This window comes from Penicillium canescens (genome assembly GCF_028828765.1).
Source record: "Penicillium canescens strain IBT 15451 chromosome Unknown utg000013l_segment0_segment0, whole genome shotgun sequence".
Lineage (NCBI taxonomy): Eukaryota > Fungi > Ascomycota > Eurotiomycetes > Eurotiales > Aspergillaceae > Penicillium > Penicillium canescens.
The window spans coordinates 136,339-155,870 of NW_026703975.1; the positions used below are offsets into that span (position 1 = coordinate 136,339).

The following is a 19,532-nucleotide window of genomic DNA, read 5'->3' on the forward strand; positions in this document are numbered from 1 at the left end:
ACTATAAGATCCCAAGTCTCGCCCTAAGATGAGAGCACAAAATGGACGCCTTAGAGTACAATCCCAACCTCGGCCGTGCCGTCTTGGGCAGCGGCACACTGCAGAAACTCCCCGATGAGATCGTCCACCTGCAGGTGAAGGCCCCGCTGGTGCTGTCGACGCCCTATCAGCTCAGACAGGCGGAAACCGTCAAGGATGTGCTTAAAGGTCAAGTCGCCGGCATCTTCAGCGAGGCCACCATGCACACACCTACGAATATCACCGACAAGGCTCTCGAATGTGCTAAGGCGAAGGGAGCCGACTCGGTCATCTCCATTGGAGGTGGAAGTACCATCGGCCTTGGAAAGGCGATTAGCATTCGTACTGGGCTGCCACATATCTGCATTCCGACAACTTACGCCGGTAGTGAAATGAACCCCCGTCTTGGGTGAAACTGCCGATGGGTTGAAGAAGACTCGTTTTGATCCTAAGATCTTGCCCGCGACTGTCATTTATGACGTTGATTTGACGATGACCCTACCGGCGGCTATGAGTGCCATCAGTGGTGTCAATGCTATCGCTCATGCTGGTAAGTACTCATAGACTCATATGAAGCCCCAAGAATATAAGTCTAATGCATTTCGACAGTCTAGGCTCTCTACGCACGTAACACCAACCCAATCATCACCATGATGGCACTGGAAGGGACACGAGCTCTCGCATCATCCCTTCCAGAGATTGTCGAGAACCTATCCTCGCAATCCGCCCGATCCAAGGCTCTCTACGGCGCCTGGCTCTGCGGAACATGCCTGGTCAGTGTTGGCATGTCCATCCCCCACAAGCTATGCCACACCCTCGGCGGCAGCTTCAATCTCCCTCATGCTTAAACCCATACCGCTGTTCTGCCACATGCTATCTCCTACAATGCACCTAGCATTCCTGAAGCTATGAAGCAGCTCGCCGACGCTCTGCCCGACAGCAATGGTGACGCTATCCACGGCCTGAACGTGCTCCTGACTAAGCTTAAGGTTAAGCGCGGCATGATGGACTTCGGGATGAAGGAGGAGGATATTGATAAGGCAGCGGATATTGCCATTTCCAATGCTTATTGGAATCCTCGTCCGATTGAGCATGCGCCTATTCGGGAATTGCTGCGCAGAGTTTGGGCGGGTGAACCGGCTCGGGCTGATCTGTAGATATACTACGATTTGAATAGCGAAATGAGAAATGAGTAAATTCCTGAAAGCTTCGGACTTATGCAATTTTTCGAATACTAAACAACACTTTAAAAGTTTCTGGCGCCACTTTGGACTGCTGGATTCCTTGATCTTTGGTATAATACAGTATAAATGCGAACAAGATAAACCCCGCTCCGTAAACCACTAACAAAAGAAATGCGAACGAACGTCACCCTTGGCTTCCTCCGTAACCAGAGTATCCTTCACAACTCCTTCCACTACACCACCATCTGCGCAGCCATCCTGGCCGTCGGCTGCCGCTGTTATGTTCGCTTAGCGCGCCTGTATCTAGATGCAGCAGTTGGCAAGGGTTGCACCCCGTATCCAAGTGATGTTCCACTGAAATTGATAACTCCTTACGTGAAGCTAAATATGGACAACATTCCACGTCACCGATCTGCCCCTGCCACTCAAAATGAACCACATCTGCGACCTTGCGCAGACTGACCGGATCTAACAGACTCCGCGTGCTATCAGCTAGCCAAGCTAAATGCGACTTGATGATGACCGACACAAATGGTACTTCATGTCCCCATCTCTGCTCGACATCTCGCAACTTGGGGTCTGTCATCTCCCAAACTACCATACTCTGCAAGTGCCACCAGGAGCTGTTAGTATGTACCTTCTGACGCTGAGGCCGTAACCACATATTGGATTATGTCTCAATTCACGCAACCCCCCGTACCAACTGGAAGAGTTTATGATGGGACGCCATAACAGCCCAGTTGCAGAAACTCATAACCACCATGGCACAGGTTCTTATTTCTCGTCAAAAGTCCCTCCCAAGATGAATTAGTGAATGGAATCAGTTTTCGGCAGCGCCATCGGGTAGAAATGGAGTACCTCTCCAGTCAACGTTGGAAGGCCCAGAGAATTAATTCTACGAGAATTGGGGAGAACAATTTACATTCATTCTTGGAGGAATAACAGGAAATTCTGTCCAAACTGGAAGGGGCATTTCACCCAACAGTTGTGAGTAGGTTTTCAGACGAGGACCTGATGCGTCTTATTGGCGAGTCACAAGAAACTAGCCGTCAACGTGTTGAGATGGTGCAATTGAAACAGAAGCTGGAGGCAAGTCTACGAGAATGATCCACTTTGTTATACTTTTGTGTTACGGGCCCCAGGCTATATGTTTACCATAATCACTACGATGAGCAACTGCCATAGCTCGAGTCGCAGTTAGCCGAAGAACGGTAGTCACTCCCCGATCCACTTTCAATTTGGTCAGCCAATTGCATTTTGCATTGATCTAGAGCTAGCTTACCAGTATCCTGTTGCGATTACCTTACGAATACTGCATGAAACCGGGTCTATAACTAACGTGATTCACGGTCTCCCGGGCGACACTGCTGGTCGGGCGGCCCCACCAAAAATGAAAAAACCTTCAATTTTTAAGCATGAATAATACCACAAAAACAACTTAAATTTTGCTATTTAACACGTGTATGGCATTTAATATACGTATGACCTTTAGTACCACATCCAGAACAGGTGACCTGCCGCCTAACTGTAGGCATAGAGGGTAAAGCAGGTTCTGTAGGTTGTTCTACAGGCATCTCCAGCAAAGATATATCTTTACATACATCCTTCTTCTCAATAACCACATCACTCTGACTGCTCTCCTGACCCCTTAAAATGCCTCTCTGATCAATAAATGTATGTTTGATCACTCGTTTTTTTGTCTGTTTTTTGTTGGTTGCCTCTAATTGTATACAGCGATCTTGGAGGAAAATTTGGCGGTGGACCACTTTTATGGTCATTTCGTAGGTCCTCTTAATCTCCCGTTTAATAGGCGAAGAAAGGATTGAAGAAGAAGATTCTAGACCTTTTTTGATACGAGATTGCGATTTTGAGAATTTCGAGAGAGTCCAGAGAGTATTTGGATCACTATCACTGCCGGAAGAGAGTGGTCGCTGGGAAAGGATCTCAAGAGGAGGAAGTTCATCCAGGCGCACATTCAGTTTTTCCAAGACTTTATCTGGATTAAATGGTGTTAATCCAGTAGCCAAGAAGCTATTCTGGATAGTAGAGGCCGTAAAAGCACCCTTTCTTGCATCTGCAATCAATTCAAGGAAATCTTCCTTATCAATAGAATTGACTCCATTCCGCATCATGGTTGAAACCGCTCCTCCATAAAGCCTCTTCAAAACCGAAAAACAACCCACATCCAAAGGTTGTAAAAGATGAGAGGCATGGGAAGGCATGCAGATTGCAATGATATCATTTTCATCACAAAGTTGGTCAAATTCAGGGGTCAAATGACTACCATGACCATCCAGGACCAAGAGGCAATATTTTCCTACCCTTCTCCCAATATTTGGGATAAAGTAGTATTTTAGCCACCAAATACCAATCTCATTGGTACTCCAGCCATTTTTACTTGTAGTAAGACCAGCTCCTTCTTGATTGTTCAGGAGGGGTTGGCGTAGATGCGCTGGAAAAAGTTTTCCCTTGAAAACAAAGAGTGGAGGATGAACACTTCCATCAGCTCTGATACACTCAATTGAAGTCACCCACTCGCGATTTCCGGCTTGTAAGAGAGCTCTTTTCCCATGGTATTCAGCCGAGGTAATAATCCTCTGTGTCGCGCCAACCCCCATAGCAAAACCAGACTCATCAAAGTTGAAAATATCATCTGAAGTGATACCCCACTTTTCAATAGTATTTTGGACCAAATCAAACCATGGTTTAATAATTCGAGGGTCCTCTGAAAGTGCTCTCTGATAGTCGTATTTTCGAGAGAGTCGACTGGATAAATTCGGGCGTCGTTTGATAAATTGAGTAGGCCAATTGACACCGATAGTGGAGGGGGTATTTTTCTGGGCACTTCGTAGGAGATTGGCCATATCGCGCAACATAGGCATCGTGAGAGCAGCACCTCTGGTATCCATATCAAGTAACCAATTTTCCATTGATTGCTCTTCAATTTCAGTGAAAATATGGCCAGTTGGTCTCTTCTCAGCCAAAGATTCGCGCCCATTGATCCGATACTTCAAAGTTGAGACAGGTAAATCAAATGATCGTGCAGCAGCTGCAGCAGAGGGATATTTACCATCTTTTATAGCCTTTATAGCTAATAAAAGACGGCCCTCCTGCTCTATCAACTTTTTTTCGATCAGAGCGTTGGGGGGGCATTTTTGTTGTGGTTAAAAAACATGTTTTATTATTGAGGGGGATTTTTTATGGGGTCGCCCGACCGGCAGTGTCGCCCGGGAGACCGTGAATCACGTTAGATGATCCGTCAGCATAGCTTATGTAACTAGAATGGACCCATAAATAAGTTAGTGAGAAATAGGGGTAATGGAAATACAGAGTCATTGACATCTCAAATTGGCCGGATACAGGACAAATCGTGACATATCCGTACTGCCTGCAGCAATCTCCGAACTGAGATCCGAGGCAGGTGTAGCCACTATTGCTAGCGCTTGAGTCCATTAGGTGAGACATTGGAGCTCGAAGTTGCAGATGGTGTCGCACTACATTAGTCGATGCGGCTGTCGATGTTACGGTACTAGTACTAGAGCAGTCACCGTAGTTCGGGTCACAATTACTGCCACAGTAATCGCTGGCTGAGCCGCTAAGACAGAGCAGAAACTGTCAGTTATCATATCAAAGTGTACAGCGACATTTTGGCTCATATGCCCATGTCTGTACCTTTATCACTGTGCAGCTGCGCCGGTGTCCGTACATATTATAAACGGGATGTATGGGCCCATGTATGTTGAGCCAGCCGAAGGGGATCTGTTGAATTAGTTGTGTTATCACGAAGCTCATAGTATATACTCAAGACCCACAATCGCTGAATAGTCTATGCAGTTAGTATTGTTAGAACGAGCACATGTCAGTTCTAACGGTAGCCGTGTCACAGGACCGTATCCTACCCAAGGGGTGGGGGTCGTTCTGTGACGCGGCTATACTGTGGGCTAGGCTTTGACCCCCACAGACGCTTTTAAAGCCGACATTGTCCATTGTACATGCTAGGGCTGGCAGAGTATGATCTGATAAATACCGCCCACCTAGCAAGAGTTGCCTTGACAATATCTTTTGGGGGACTGCATGGCCAAATTCGACGTACTACCGGAATATTGATATCCGCTGTAGTACGACGGAACTCTAATGTTACGGAACAACGACGAGAATACACTAATGAGGTAAGAGCGCAAAATGCACAGCGGTTTAGGGGCGAATGTTCGAAAAAGACGATCAACGCGTCTAAGACTGAAAGAGACTAGGAGGCTTGCTTGCGCTGAGATAAACACATGGGTAAAAAACACCACGTCTGTGTCACAGGGAGGAGGTCCGCTCTGAATAAGACAATGCGTCTCAATGCACAACTACGGTCCATTAAAATTACCCTGCTCAATAAGGAGATGTAGATCGGCCTATAAGCATCCTGTTCTAGGGGTAAGTCTCCGCCCCATTTTCTCGACCTGAAGTAAATAAAGTATGGGCTCTTCCACAGAAAGTAGGGGGTGTGCCACGCAATCGGAAAGCAGATTCCGTGCAATGTTCAATTAACTTTCTTTGTGGGATTGTGGGTAATTTAGGGTTGCTTAAACGACTAAACCCATCAACCTATGTTATGATCTCCTTGGGCTAACGAGAAATTCCATGAGCTAAAATTTCTGGCGCAAACACTAAGTATTAACAAACATCATTATGTCCATATCTGCAGTTAAAGGTGATATTTACGACAGTTTCATGGATCTAGAAGACAAAATGAAGCTATCTATTGCAAGTCAAAGGAGAATAACTGAGGACAAAATCTACCGGCCTCATTGCTCAGTCAACTGAGATGCTGATCGTGTATAATTACACTCCGCATAAAAAGCCTGTCTGGGATAGGATGCCTGCGCTCTTACGGAGATCCTTCGACGAGCAGTAGCAATACCAATACTCGGTCGGTTTAGATAGCACGAATGCGAGCAAGGTGATTTTAGTGCTCGATTAATGGTACTCACCTACGATCAAGTAAAAATCATGTTTCAGCTGGTAGATGCAGGGAAGTATATCGTGTTTAGCCAAGTGTATCTTCTCTCCATTATCTAGATCGTAAGAATGACTTCAGATATCGCCCTGTATGAAAAGAAATAAGGTCAAGTGTACTTTAACAACAATCTGAGATAGCAATTCAAAATACTCTCGCAACCCGCACAATCCAACCTCTGAAAAGGTGACAGATTTCCCTAGACCAAGTAGAGTCATTGATAATCTTAAGAGCGACGCGTCTACGAGGGCATCTTGAACTGGTTGACATTAATGGAAATCCGCGTTCTCTTTTTATCCATTTGTATTCTTCTTTTTATCATCTGTATCGTTGAAATCACGCTAGGTATGGCCCGCATGAACAATAACTGAAATTTATACGATTGAATAATGGTGCATTTTGATATCTTTTTATCTTTATTTTTATTTTTCCCCTCAAATCCTGCTATTGCAAGAATGTGATGAACAGATACGGTCATATGATTGTTTATTTTTGACATTTATCACCAACTGAATTCAATAGTCACTCAATAACTCGTCCATTCCTGTGCTATTTCTTCGTAACTATATGAACTGTTCCTTCTTTTCACGAGTGGAAGCGAGTTCGGATTTTCGCACCAAGGAAGTAAAGTGGTAGCACGAGCAGGTAACTCGCCCACAGAGCTCCTGCCATAGCACCAAATTGCTTTAGAGGACCATCACGTAAATACCAATCCATTGACCGGAATGACACACCAAATGCCAGAAGGTTTTTGATGACGTTCACCATCAACGCTGTATGTGCAGCACGGGTGGGATAACAGTCAACCGCGTAAGTGAGGAGAATATTAGCAGATGCAGTCAGACCAAGTGACAGCATACCCCATCCAATGGCTTGTCCAACCCAATGAGTGTGATAGCTCATAGTGAGCCCAATAATGAGAGCACCAGCAGGGCTGAGAAAACCACCAATGGTGACTATGAGTAGTCGACTTTCCGGGATATGAATACCCCCATGTCGTTTGGCAGAACGGGCCGACAATCTGTCTGCTAAAATGCCGCCAATTGGAAGACCAATCATCAGTCCAACCAACGGAGCGATATTCAAAAAGCCGACGGCTTTTGCAGTCCACAACATGGGTGGCTTTTGGAAGACATTGGAGAACACAATGGAGCAGGCAACGGTCCATCCAATTGTCAGGCCAAATACAATAGTTGTGACGAGAACAGCAGGCTTAGAAAGCATCAAGAAGGGCACATATAAACACTGGACTGCAGTTTCATCTCGGTTCCAATCTGAATTTTGAACCTTGAAGGATCGCGATACCCATACATCATGAAGATTATCCTCTTGTCGGGGGTTAAAGGCGATTTCAGAATTTTCGGTAAGCTCAGCATCCCTCTTGGAGACTGGCTCCGCAAGCTGGTTAGGAAAGCTGATGGACTGTGAGTTAGTGGTAGTTTCCGGGAGCATCAGGATGCAAAGCAGCATGATGGCCCCAGCAAAAACTGCCAGGAACGTAAAGTACCATTGCCACTCGCCCGTCGCGGTTCCGATAAGCCCAGCTACAACGGGTCCAATAGCGGATCCGGCTGCCAGGAATCCTACATAGATGACCATGGCCGAAGCAAGGTGTTTCTCGTGGAATATTTCCACAATAATCTCTGGGCCGAGGGCTTCGACGACTCCCCCGGAGAGGCCACCAACGAGTCTTGTCGCCATGAGTGAATGAAAGGTCGTCGCGTACACGGCCCAAGCATTGGAAGCAGTGAACACAGCGAGAGAGATGAGGATTGTATATCGTTTCCCGATGTATTTGGATGCCACAACCGCGAACATGTTCTGCCTTTGCTCAGATTACTTCGTCAACATACGATAGGATTCTCACGTACCGAAATCCCAAGGGCCAGCAGGGCATATGATGACAAAGTAGAGACTTGGCCAGTGCTGACTTTGAAATCCACGATGATCAGGCCGAAGAGGGGCGTAATGCCGGCAGCAAACATGTTACCCAACATGGTGTAGGCACTGACATTAAACAGAACCATTATTCGCCACCACAAAGGCCAATCCTGCGTATTTCTTGATTAGACACAACGCAGAAGGGTTTGAGGGTAGTCCAGATTCCATACGCGGGGGCTGGTCATCGCGCCGTTCGGTGAAGATGCGTGTGCCATGGTTTCTGCAACCACCAAGCAAGGTTGGCTCCAAAGTCAGCGTCACTGAATGTGAAAATTCGATGAGATTATGAACGATCGAGTCCTTTGAAAATAATGATAGCTTGAAGTACAGCTGTCATAGATCGCAGGGCGATGAAATGTTGCAGGAAAAAGAAGAACAAGGGCCTTTTTAAGTATTTAAATTCAGAACCAGGAAAACAGTGTATGGTTATCTGTATTGATAATGCAACGGCTCGAACGGGCAAGCGAGAACCTACGCCCCATTGTATGTCTCAATTCCAGCTCCCGGCCTATCCGCTATATTCCCCGCCAACAGTAACATCGTGTGGCGCACTGAAGACCGGAGGGAGGGTCTTGACTCTAGCTAGACATTGCGGGGAAGTCCGGGGTCGAAGAGGGGATTGTCGGGGCTTGTCTGACATTTTACAACAGAGTCAGCACTGACCCAAACTATATCAAGAGGCAGAGGTAATAGAGTTAACCCACTTCCAATGGCAAGCGATCTGAAGATTCCATAAATTAACCCCAGACGCTTGTCCTCCGTGGTATCCGGTATCCGGTATCCGGGATCCGATTTTCGGTTCCTCTCCGGGGAGAGAACGGATCATTCCCCTTAAACGTTCAATATCCCCTATTTCAACTTTACTCTAGTTGGTAAACCCGTGGTCTCGATTTACCATTGGCTATAACTATTGGATTTCTTGTGTCGTCTGAGCCACAGCCGGGAACTTCGGAAAGGGACAATACCAGCTCCTTCTGCTTTCCGATATTCGTTTCAGCTGATATTGGACAAGGATCCCAGAGCCACACCGTCTTTCACCGCCATACCAATGATTTTGGTGAGCTTATGGGCGAGTAGGTGACATCTAGATACACTTGGTAAGAATTACACAGGGTCCCATCGGTGTATTTCTCTGACATACCATTTGTACATGTACTTGCACTGTTCGTTACAATCGTAATGGCTTCTTCCCCTGTAGAAGAGCATCCCGGGAACGTGGACAGCGCGGCGCAACTGCTGCAGGGTCTCGAATATAGCAAAGCCTGTCCATCTGGACCCAGATGGCGAAAGTGAACCCTCCCCCTCCCCCGGAAGTTGAACCTCACGGCTGTTCCCTTCGTGTGGGTGTATGACAGCATCCGCTCTAACCTGGTGCGCGACGGTCACTTAGTCACCCAAAAGGAGGCAGAGCGGAGAGTCCTGATACTGTGAACCCTGGTTGAAGTATGCCCCCAGCTGGTATGGTTGGCGTGGCGTAGAATTGTTTAGAATTGTTAGTGACACCTCGGGTAGATGCCCCCCATGCCACGGATACGTTCTACGCTGGCCTGCAACTGGTGATGCCGGAAGAGACCGCCCCAGCCCAGCGACATACCGCCTTCGCGATGCGCTATATTATAGAGGGTAGCGGAGGCTTTACGGCGGTGCATGACAGACGCATCCGAATGCAGAAAGGGGATGCAATTCTGACACCTAATTGGAACTATCACGATCACGGCAAGGATAGCAGCGGCCCGCTTATCTGGCTGGACGGCCTGGATCTGCCCAATTTCCGACACTTGCCAGTTCACTTTGTCGAGCACTTCAATGAGCCTCGCTACGCGGCCAAGGGTCTCAACCAGACTGCCTCTCAGATGATCTTCACCGGGGGCCAATTGAAAGCTGGGTTGGATGAGATGGAGGTTGATTCGGCCACACAGCGCTAGCAGAAGGCCGATGATCGAGAAGGTAACCGCTCTGGTCCCAAGCTTTCTCGCTGACAGTTTAACTTACGAGGAGAATGATAGTGAGCCGTGTTCTGGGCGGCAGTGCAGTGCAGAGGCTCAATGCGACCACGTCGTCCTCACTAGACCTCCGCAAAGCCCATAAATGGGCCCGACCTTTAGGCCCATAGCCCAACCAGCAGTGGGCTGTGGGCCTAACCTCTATAGCCCGCCCCAACCCATAGCCCATGAGTGGGGGCCCATGAGGCCCCCAATATAGCCCATTTCTATGCATAACTACGATCTTGGCGCTCATAAAACCGCTGATTAATGCCTGTTTTTTACGCATGTTCCAGTCTGTAAGCCTTTACAAGGCATACATCGGCCCGACGTTTTACCAGGCCTGATCTAGTATTTCAACTCCCAATCCGGGGGTTCAACTCCCCCAAGAATCAAGATCTCAAGATCCAACGGCGACGACATAGTAATTAAGGTCGTAGATGAAGCCAGCTACAGTAGGCACTATAGTTTACCGGCGTCATCCAAAAAACAATCCAATTTCACCAAGTTTTCGTAGTATTCTGGTACTTAGAGAGTTCCAAAGTGTCAACATGTAGAGATATATATCTCATATAATTAGAAGTAGGTGCATGTTTCTGTTGAACTGTAGATTCAAGGGTCAAATCTATGAATTATAGGTTTATAGAGTTGAAATTTATACCAAAAGATAGCCAATCTCTCAGACTTAACGTCTGTCTTCACAGAAACGTAATATTCTGGGGATTACAGAGATGAGAGAGGTTTGAAGATATCTCATGAGCCATGGGGTGAAATGTTTTGGGCGAACAAATTGTAAAATGGGCGGGGAGATGGGTTATCCATGGACTTTTCTTGGGCTTTGGATGGGCTGAATTCACTGCATATGCATGATCTAGCCAATCAGATGCTAGAATCAAGATATTCCGTTTTAATGTCGACTGCTACGGTGATCTCTGTTTACAATATCTGTTTGCTACGGCGTCGATACGTCGACAGTTCTCTCACTAAGAAGGTATGTCGATCTCTTCCTCCTGAAGCTATTCCCCTGAAGCCCTTCATCCAATTTTGAACCTACTATCAAGTTGTCATCCTGATCATGTCGCAAAGCCAGGAGTTTAGATTCTCCCAGTTGGGCCTGTTCGACACTGAGCCCGACAATTCGTCAATTGCTACGCCTTCTCTTTGCCCAGCTACTCCGTCCACCTCTCGGCAGGTTGATAGCTTCTCGTTCGTTGAGCCGTCTGTTCCTTCGTCTATCGCCCTAGATCCCCTTGAACGCTTCCAACGTGTCGGTCCTGGTAGGAGAGGAGGCCAGTTTTTCCTTTACGACGCGATGAATCACACTGATTGGGTCAACTGGTGGTTGGAGACTGACTATGGATCTAAAAACAAGATCGCTTGGGAGTCACAGCATGGCTCCGCTTCGGAGACCTGGAAACAGTTTGAGCAAGTGGCCCATACGGCGACTGGAAACCCAAAGGTCTTGTGTAAGCGTTGCGATGCAATTCTTGAGCACCCTTATACTACTAAGAAGGATGCCAATGGGAGGGTTGGTCGTCATGGCACGACAACAATTACCCGTCATCTTCAGACCTCAGCCTGCCAAAAGGCTACAAGTGGACGCCGGCAGAGGGCTGAATTGACGAGGTTCCTTCAAACGGTATACTATCATACCTAGCTCTACTAGACCCTACTAACTAGCATCATGATCAGGGTAGTCATAGCCAGACATTCTCGCAAGAAGGTTTTGAGAGTAAAATCTTGGAGTTTATTACTACTAACCGGCTTCCATTCCAAATCGTTGAAAATCCAGCATTTCGTGAGCTCATCGCAGAGGTAAGTCCGTCAGACGCCAGTCCGTAGGCGTCAAATCGCCCAAATCCTCCAAATCCGCCGTCTTTACCAATCAGCCTCTATTTGCCTCGTCACCTAACTAAATCTTAAGTCTTGAATCTAGGCACAATCCGCCCTAAGCCCTCCGATCGTGCCCTCCGCTGATACAATTCGACGTCGCCTGTCTGGCCGTGTTAAAGAACGACAGCATGATACACTCAGAATGCTTCCAGAACATGCAAAGATCTCGATTGCGTTAGACTGTTGGACATCTCCATTTCAGCAGGCATTTATGGCTATTACTGGCTATTTCATCGATGCCGAATGGGTCTACCGTGAGGTGCTACTCGGCTTTAAACCCCTTCATAGTTCGCATACAGGTGCAAACCTAAGTGCTATTCTGATGGAGACGCTTACCGAACATGGCATTAAGGACCGAGTCTTTGGAATAACCACCGATAACGCATCGAATAATGAGACTCTGGTTAAGGCACTACAACAGTCTTTACAACAAGAGCCTTCGGCTTCGGCTACTGGTTTTAACGTCATCCGGGTCCCCTGTCTCGCTCATGTCATCCAATTAAGTCTGAACCAACTACTTCACCGACTTAAAGCACGCCCAAAGAATGAACAAGCCGAGACTGTCTGGACAGAGGAACAACAGATTAGCCTTGCTAAGGCGAATGCGGAGGCCAGGTCTAAGAAACGGGACATTGCGCATACCTTAGAGGATACGATCTCTTGCTGTTTATATCCGCGGGAGCCCTCAGCGTCGAGATCACTTCCTCAAAGTCCAACACGACCTCGACAAAGGCCAAGGCAAAGTTCCAGGGCAAGGACTTATGCCGATCCAGGACGTCAAAACTCGATGGAATTCAACGTTTCTGATGCTACGCCGGGCGAAGAGGCTCCGTACTGCTATCAATGAATACTGTCGTCAGTTCAACTGTACAGAATTCGAACTTGATGATGAACAATGGCGCCAAATTGACTATCTGATCTATCTCACAAAGCCATTCTTTGACTTTACGCTCGCCCTTTCGAAGACACGAGAGGCGACGTCGTTTCTTGTCTTCAGGATCTATAACCAGCTCTTTGAACACCTTGAGAAGTGCAAGTCGCAGCTACAACGAAAACGTGTTCCATGGAAACAGCAGATGCTTACCTCCCTCGGAGCAAGCCATTCAAAACTGTCGGAGTACTATAAGAAGACGGATCATATGCGCGGGCATATCTATGCGGTTTGTACGATGCTATCGCCGGATAGTAGATTCCAGTTCTTTTTATCTGATAACTGGGAGGATGCCAAAGAGATCCGTGAGCAGTATCGAGTGGCTTTCCGTGAGGCACTTACTCCTATCCAGGAGCGTCTTACTACTTTAAATAGCCCGCAAGTGTCTTCCTCTGGATCGATGCCAAGATCCTTCCTTCTTGGCCTGATGGCTCCCCCGAAGTCTCTCTCCAAACGCAAAGGCAAAGCTGGTAAAGCAACGCTAGGCCCGACTAAAGATGATGAGATGACGCAGTATCTCGACGGCAGTAAGTTAATCTCTATGTTTATTCTTTCTTGAGAGATGGTTTTTCGGCCGAAAAACCATCCCTATCTTCATGATACTAATTTCTTACAGGTTTAACTATATCTGATGAGCCGCTCTCCTTTTGGAGAGAGAATCAATATCGCTTCCCTGCTATTGCCGCACTTGCAAGAGATTACCTTGCAATTCCAGCCACAGGTGCTGGAGTTGAACGTCTGTTTAACACTGCACGCGATATCTGCCACTATCGCCGGGGCTCTTTGAAGGCGCAAACTATCGAAGAGCTGATGTTGTACCTCTGTACGTCAAGGTTTGATCTTGAAGTGCAAGAGGCGAAGGAATTTGAGCAGTTCTTTGGCTCTGATGAGATTCAGATCCTGGTGGAGGAGGCTCAGGCGGCTCAAAAGCCAGGTGATGATGCCGAGGAGCCAGCTGAGGTGCTAGCTGTCGTCGACGTTGATGCGATCAGTGATGCTGAAGAGCAGGGTGATAGATCCGGTGATCTGATAGATGTTGACGATGACGATGACGATGCTACTATCGCTGCGGCACCGTCTCATGCGGCACCGTCTCAAGTGCGGACATCAGGGAGGAAGAGGAGGCATGTTGAGGATGATTTGTATGAGCATTATTAGCATGTAGATAGTTTTACCTCTTGGGATCTAATCAATCGATCTCATCAGTTGATCTCATCAGTTAATCTCATCAATCTCATAAATCAGTGAATTGCGTCGATTTCCATGAGATCTCAGTCAATTAGGGGCCTCAGGTGGTAATTGTAATACTCAAAATTACTAGGAAGGTCTACATAACTTATGCAAATGCCAAGAATTGGCATGTTTGCAATGTTTGGGGCCCATTTGGGGGCCCATTAAACCATAATTGTGACTAAGCACTCACCGACAGTCGGTCCCCTCCTGTCAGTGAGCCAATGCCTAAACACAAACCAATGCCTAAACACAAAAAATTCAACTATTCAATTTCAAACCCAATTCTCTCCACCAAAACAATGCCGTTTTCTACCGAAAAAGAAGAGATCTTGCTCTCAAATGCCCTTGAAGCCTATAATTCTGGTCAATTTAAGAGTATCAAGTCTGCAGCCTCCCATTTTAACGTGTCAAAGTGGAAGCTGCGAAACCGAAATGAGGGCCGACCGAGTAAAAAAGGGCGTGCAGCTACCAATAAAGCATTAAATGAGTCGCAAGAGAAGTCTTTGATTCATTGGATCGAGCTCCTTAATTCGGTCTATACACCACCTAATGCTTTTGATATTGAGGATGCTGCAAATCGCATTTTACAATACTGCGGTTCCGACCGACGGGTTAGTAAAATGTACGGATATCAATTTATCCAACGTTTACCACCCCATATTACCCTCCGAACCCAAAAACCTATAGAAAAAGCGAGAATCGAGGCTGAATCTCACGGTGAATTAATTCATTGGTATGAGGTTTTTGGTGATTTTCTCAAAAAGAATAAGATCCAAGCCAATGAATTATATAATTGGGATGAAACTGGCTTTCAACTAGGCATTGGAACAAAGGAAAATGTCGTGTCTACCCGCCAAAATGAGACTATTGGAACCGGTGGAATTGGTCAGAATATTACTGGCATTGAATGTATTTCAGCTGATGGCTGGGTTATGCATCCTTGGTTCTTGATTCGCGGTTCTGAGCATATGGAAGACTGGTTCGAAGACGACGATAATATAGCCAATTACCGGGTTATTAAACCAACTTCTAAAGGCTGGACAGACGATACAACTGCAATTCAATGGCTATTGGACTTCCATTTCGTCACGAAAAAGCGAGTTACCAAAGGTAGACCTAGAGTTCTACTTATGGACAATCATGGTTCTCATGGAACCCCGGAATTCGAGCATATCTGTCAAAGTTTTAACATCATTCCTTATTGGTTTATTCCAAAAATGACACATCGATGTCAACCTCTTGACGGTAAACCATTCTCAGTTCTTAAACAGCGTTTTCGGCGGAAGAACAATGAGATTGAACGCTGGGGTGGCGATGTCAATGATAAACGGCATTTTTTTCGAATGATCAAAACAGTCCGCAAAGACACATTCAAATCGCAAACTATCAAATCAGCATTTGCGGATACTGGCATTTGGCCTTGGGATCCAAAACTTGTTCCTGATCAAATTGATCCTGGGTGGGAAGATGAACCAGTGATTGAAATTTATGGTCATACGCCCTCCCCCGAAGCCGAAATCCCAAGTTCACAGACGAATTCACCACCAAATACACCTCACAGATGGTCAAAAATTGAGGATAAACTCGAAACAATCCTCGAAAATGATGAACCAGACGTTTCAAAACTCCAAAAGCATGTAAAACGTGCTATTCGTGGAGGTAAACAGGCGCTTCAAGATCTGAACCTTGCAAAACAAACGATCAAAAGGATGCAAAAACACAGAATTCCGATTAAAAAATCACGACGTATTATAAAAGGAGCTTCAAAATCCCCATTATCATCAATTGCGGGCAATATCAGAGTTCATCGACGTGCTGCGAACGAAAACAGAGTTGAGATCTGTCGTGAGATCGGAAATGCAAGAATTCGAGACTATTGGTATCGCGCCCAACAAGCTCTCAAAGAAAAAGAAGAGGCATCAGGAGAGAGAGATTATATTGATGAAAATAGTGAGCTATTTAAATGGGTAGATCCAGATGATATGTTGGGAGGAAATTAGGTTTGAAATTGAATAGTTGAATTTTTTGTGTTTAGGCATTGGTTTGTGTTTAGGCATTGGCTCACTGACAGGAGGGGACCGACTGTCGGTGAGTGCTTAGTCACAATTATTGGGCTTCTACCTTAGGCCCATAGCCTACCAGTGGGCCTAATGCCAGGCCCAAAACCCGCCCCATTTATGGGCTGGGGTGGGTTGGGCTATGGGCTTTGTGGGCCGGTGCGGAGGTCTAGTCCTCACTCCTGCAAGTCACCATCTCTGCCGTTTATTATGTGAATCACTGTAGATGAGGGTAGACCTCGCCACGACCCGCGGGTCACCCTGACGACCCGGACCACGACCCGGACCTCGGAGGGTCCTGGGTAGTGAGTCCCGACCCTGACCCTCCATGAGGGGAGGGTCGTTGAAAGTGCCCCCCGACTCTCAGGGCCACGACCCGACCCTCAGGGTCGTAAAACAATGCAAACACCAGCATGTCGCGCGGTGCACAAATTATGTAGGTTTTAGCTGTATTTTTGAGTATCTCACTTACAGCAGTTCTAGGCTTACTTTGCTACCTTTGATCACTTTGAATGCATTAAACAGATAGATTGAAGAGATGAACTGAATAGATGAATTGAACGAATTAACTATATATCCAATATTTCATATCCATCAAGCAACCTTGAACGCTTGCGAACTCTACCAGATACTCGGTGCTGTATCTCTGGCAGGCATGTCACTTCACTATCATCTTCCTGGTCACCTCCTGTATCCTTGGCTATACTGCTTAAGCGTCTTTTGCCAAGTGCGTTTGTAGATAGGCCTTGTGAAGCTGCTTGGCCAGGCGAAGTTGCTTGAAACTCTGTAGAAGGCCCCTCATCCTCTTCATCATCACTGATTGGATCAACGGTGATATGTTGCTGTGTTCTCTCTTCCTTTGCAGCCTGTATCTCCTGGGCTGAAAGATATTCAGACAGCATCATTCGCTCCTCTTCAAGAATCTCGAAACGCGACGTGCACATATACATCATAAGATCCGAGATTGTTTGAGGCTGTAGAGAGCCCCGCCGATAATGACAAATATCTCGCGCAGAGTTGAAAAGCCGTTCTACTCCTGCACCACTAGCTGGAATCGAAAGAATATCCCGTGCAAGCCTCGCCATTCTCGGGAATTCATCTTGGTGATATTTCCACCAAGTTCGAGGCTGAGCATTTGGTACTGTGTCTGAAAGAGAAATAAGTAATAAATTCTGTCGAAATTAAGAGAAACTTACTACTATCAAGATACCTTGTCAGCTCGTCAGATTGAACTCGCTGTGGAATCTGCGATTGCTGCGACTCGTCTCGAACACATGCTAAATCAAATTCATCCGTTTCTGGAATCATTAGAGGAGCACCTAATGTCAGCTGCTCCCGCGCAAGGTTCTCAGAGTACTTTTCGAGAGAGGACTCAAGGCTCTGGCGATAGGTTGCTCGGTAATCAATTCCGCCTTCCTCTGGGTCCCAGTCGGCGGTTGAGAAAAACTGAAGTTTATCCTGCGGAGAAAGGATTGTGCCAATGGCATAGAGATCGCCATCCATATTATCAGTGTCTTTATAGTAGACTGAGAGCTTGCTTTTTGCCGCTTCGAGTGACATAAGCATTCCTTGCTTCCAAGCGACCCTCTTCCGTCTAAGCCGTCTAATCGACTTTTCTATGTGATCAAATAGCTTATTGTAGACCTTAAAGACCCGGTGGATAGTGACGTCCTTCGACTTTGAAAGAAGAGTTGTGAATCGGTGAAAAGGCTGAAGGATGCAGATAAGATAGTCCACTTGTCGCCACTGCTCCTGACTTAGGGCAAAATGTTCTTGGTCGTACTGTGTACAGAAAGCATCGAAGGTTTGCTGGAGTTTCTTTGCGCGGACAAGCATTAAGAACGTGGAGTTCCATCGAGTAGCAACATCCTGAATTGGCACGAGCTTTGGCTCCTTAGTTTGTAAGTTGTAGAATGACTCTCGGCGCTGCGGACTCGCGTTGATATAGATCGCAAGGCTTCGAACCTAAGAGACAGATTAGGATAATGAATGGTAGAAAAGTTACGATATCTCACCTTATTTAGAGTGTCCACGATCTCGCGTTTCTGCTGTCTTGCACGAAGACTATCCACCCGGTCATCAGACCATGCCTGTTCAGCTACATCATTCTTTGGAGCAGCCTTCATCTTCCCAAAGAGGTCTTTAAGGCTTAACTGGATCACATGGGCAATACACGGTATCCGAATAATAACGACATCGTTGGCGGATTGTAGTGACTCAATCGCGTCGTGGACACTTGCCATAAGGGTAACGTTATTTGAAGCGTTGTCGGTGGTTACCGTAAGCACTCTATCTGTGATCTGATACTCCTGTAGCAGCTTGAAGAGCACTTCACTCAGACTTGCACCTGAATGAGATCCATGTAAGTGTTCGAATCTGAGTAGTATCTCATTGTACTCCCAGTCTTCGTCAAGAAAGTATCCCGTAATCGCTATAAATGCCTGCTTAAATGGCGATGTCCAGCAATCTAGAGCAAGTGATAGCTTCGCACCAGAAGGGAGTCTCTGAAGGATACTCTTTTGGTTCTCACGGACTAGGTCTCGAAGCTGCCGGCGCATAACCTTAGCAGAAGGAATTTCCGGCATTGACGGTGCAAGCCGGGCGTAGGAGATAAGATCACGGAACTCGGTGTGCTCGAGAAACAGAAAGGGGAGATGCGATACAGCAAGAAGCTTAGCAAGCTTCTGCTGCCAAACTCGCTCATCGAATCTTCGTACCGTCGCATTCTGCGCCTAAACGTCGAGGTCAGATTTAGGATCGTCACGGTTAGAGTTAGGTCTTATCTATACCGCATGCTCTAATGCAAGCTTGATATTTGGTTTCTTCCCTGCAGCTGAGGCAGCTTTTCGGCAATTTACCCCATTATAGTGCTTATTCATTGAGGTCGTCCCTGAATGAGCCCAGCCAGGGTGATCAAGCACCTTCCGACATTGATGGCACATAACCCCAGGCTTTCCATCTTTTTCAAACGCGACTTGGTCAAAGTTTTTCCAGCACTGGGCAGCTCGTTTTGTATCCCAAGATATCTGTTTCTTTTGGCCAAAATCGGTATGAAGCCACCACTGCACGAATTCGCTACCCATTTCCGGTGAGTATAAGATGTACGATCTGATCCGATCGGGGCAAATCCGTGGAAGACAATCAGGTGCCGCTCGATGTAGAGACGAGGGAAGGGAGGTAGTTTGACTTCCAGATGGGATAGAGGAGTAAAGCTGATTTGAACTATCATTAGCAATATATTCAAGAAAATCCGAGGGAGGACCCCCATAAGCAGATGAAAAGTTATCA

General features: G+C 46.7%; 2 protein-coding genes across 2 annotated transcripts; one reads left to right on the forward strand and one right to left on the reverse strand.

Moving 5' to 3' along the window:
* Positions 1–6,792: 6,792 nt before the first annotated feature.
* Positions 6,793–8,204, reverse strand: N7446_014113 (uncharacterized protein; the record flags this gene model as incomplete). The annotated part of the gene is made up of 2 exons (XM_058522852.1): positions 6,793–8,028; positions 8,079–8,204. The coding sequence occupies 2 exons, from the start codon at positions 8,202–8,204 to the stop codon at positions 6,793–6,795; spliced, it is 1,362 nt and encodes a 453-aa protein (XP_058364803.1).
* Positions 8,205–9,593: 1,389 nt separating this feature from the next.
* On the forward strand, positions 9,594–10,073 carry N7446_014114 (gentisate 1-2-dioxygenase; the record flags this gene model as incomplete). The annotated part of the gene is made up of 2 exons (XM_058522853.1): positions 9,594–9,606; positions 9,661–10,073. 2 exons carry the CDS (start codon positions 9,594–9,596, stop codon positions 10,071–10,073), a joined length of 426 nt encoding a protein of 141 aa, XP_058364804.1.
* Positions 10,074–19,532: the final 9,459 nt, after the last annotated feature.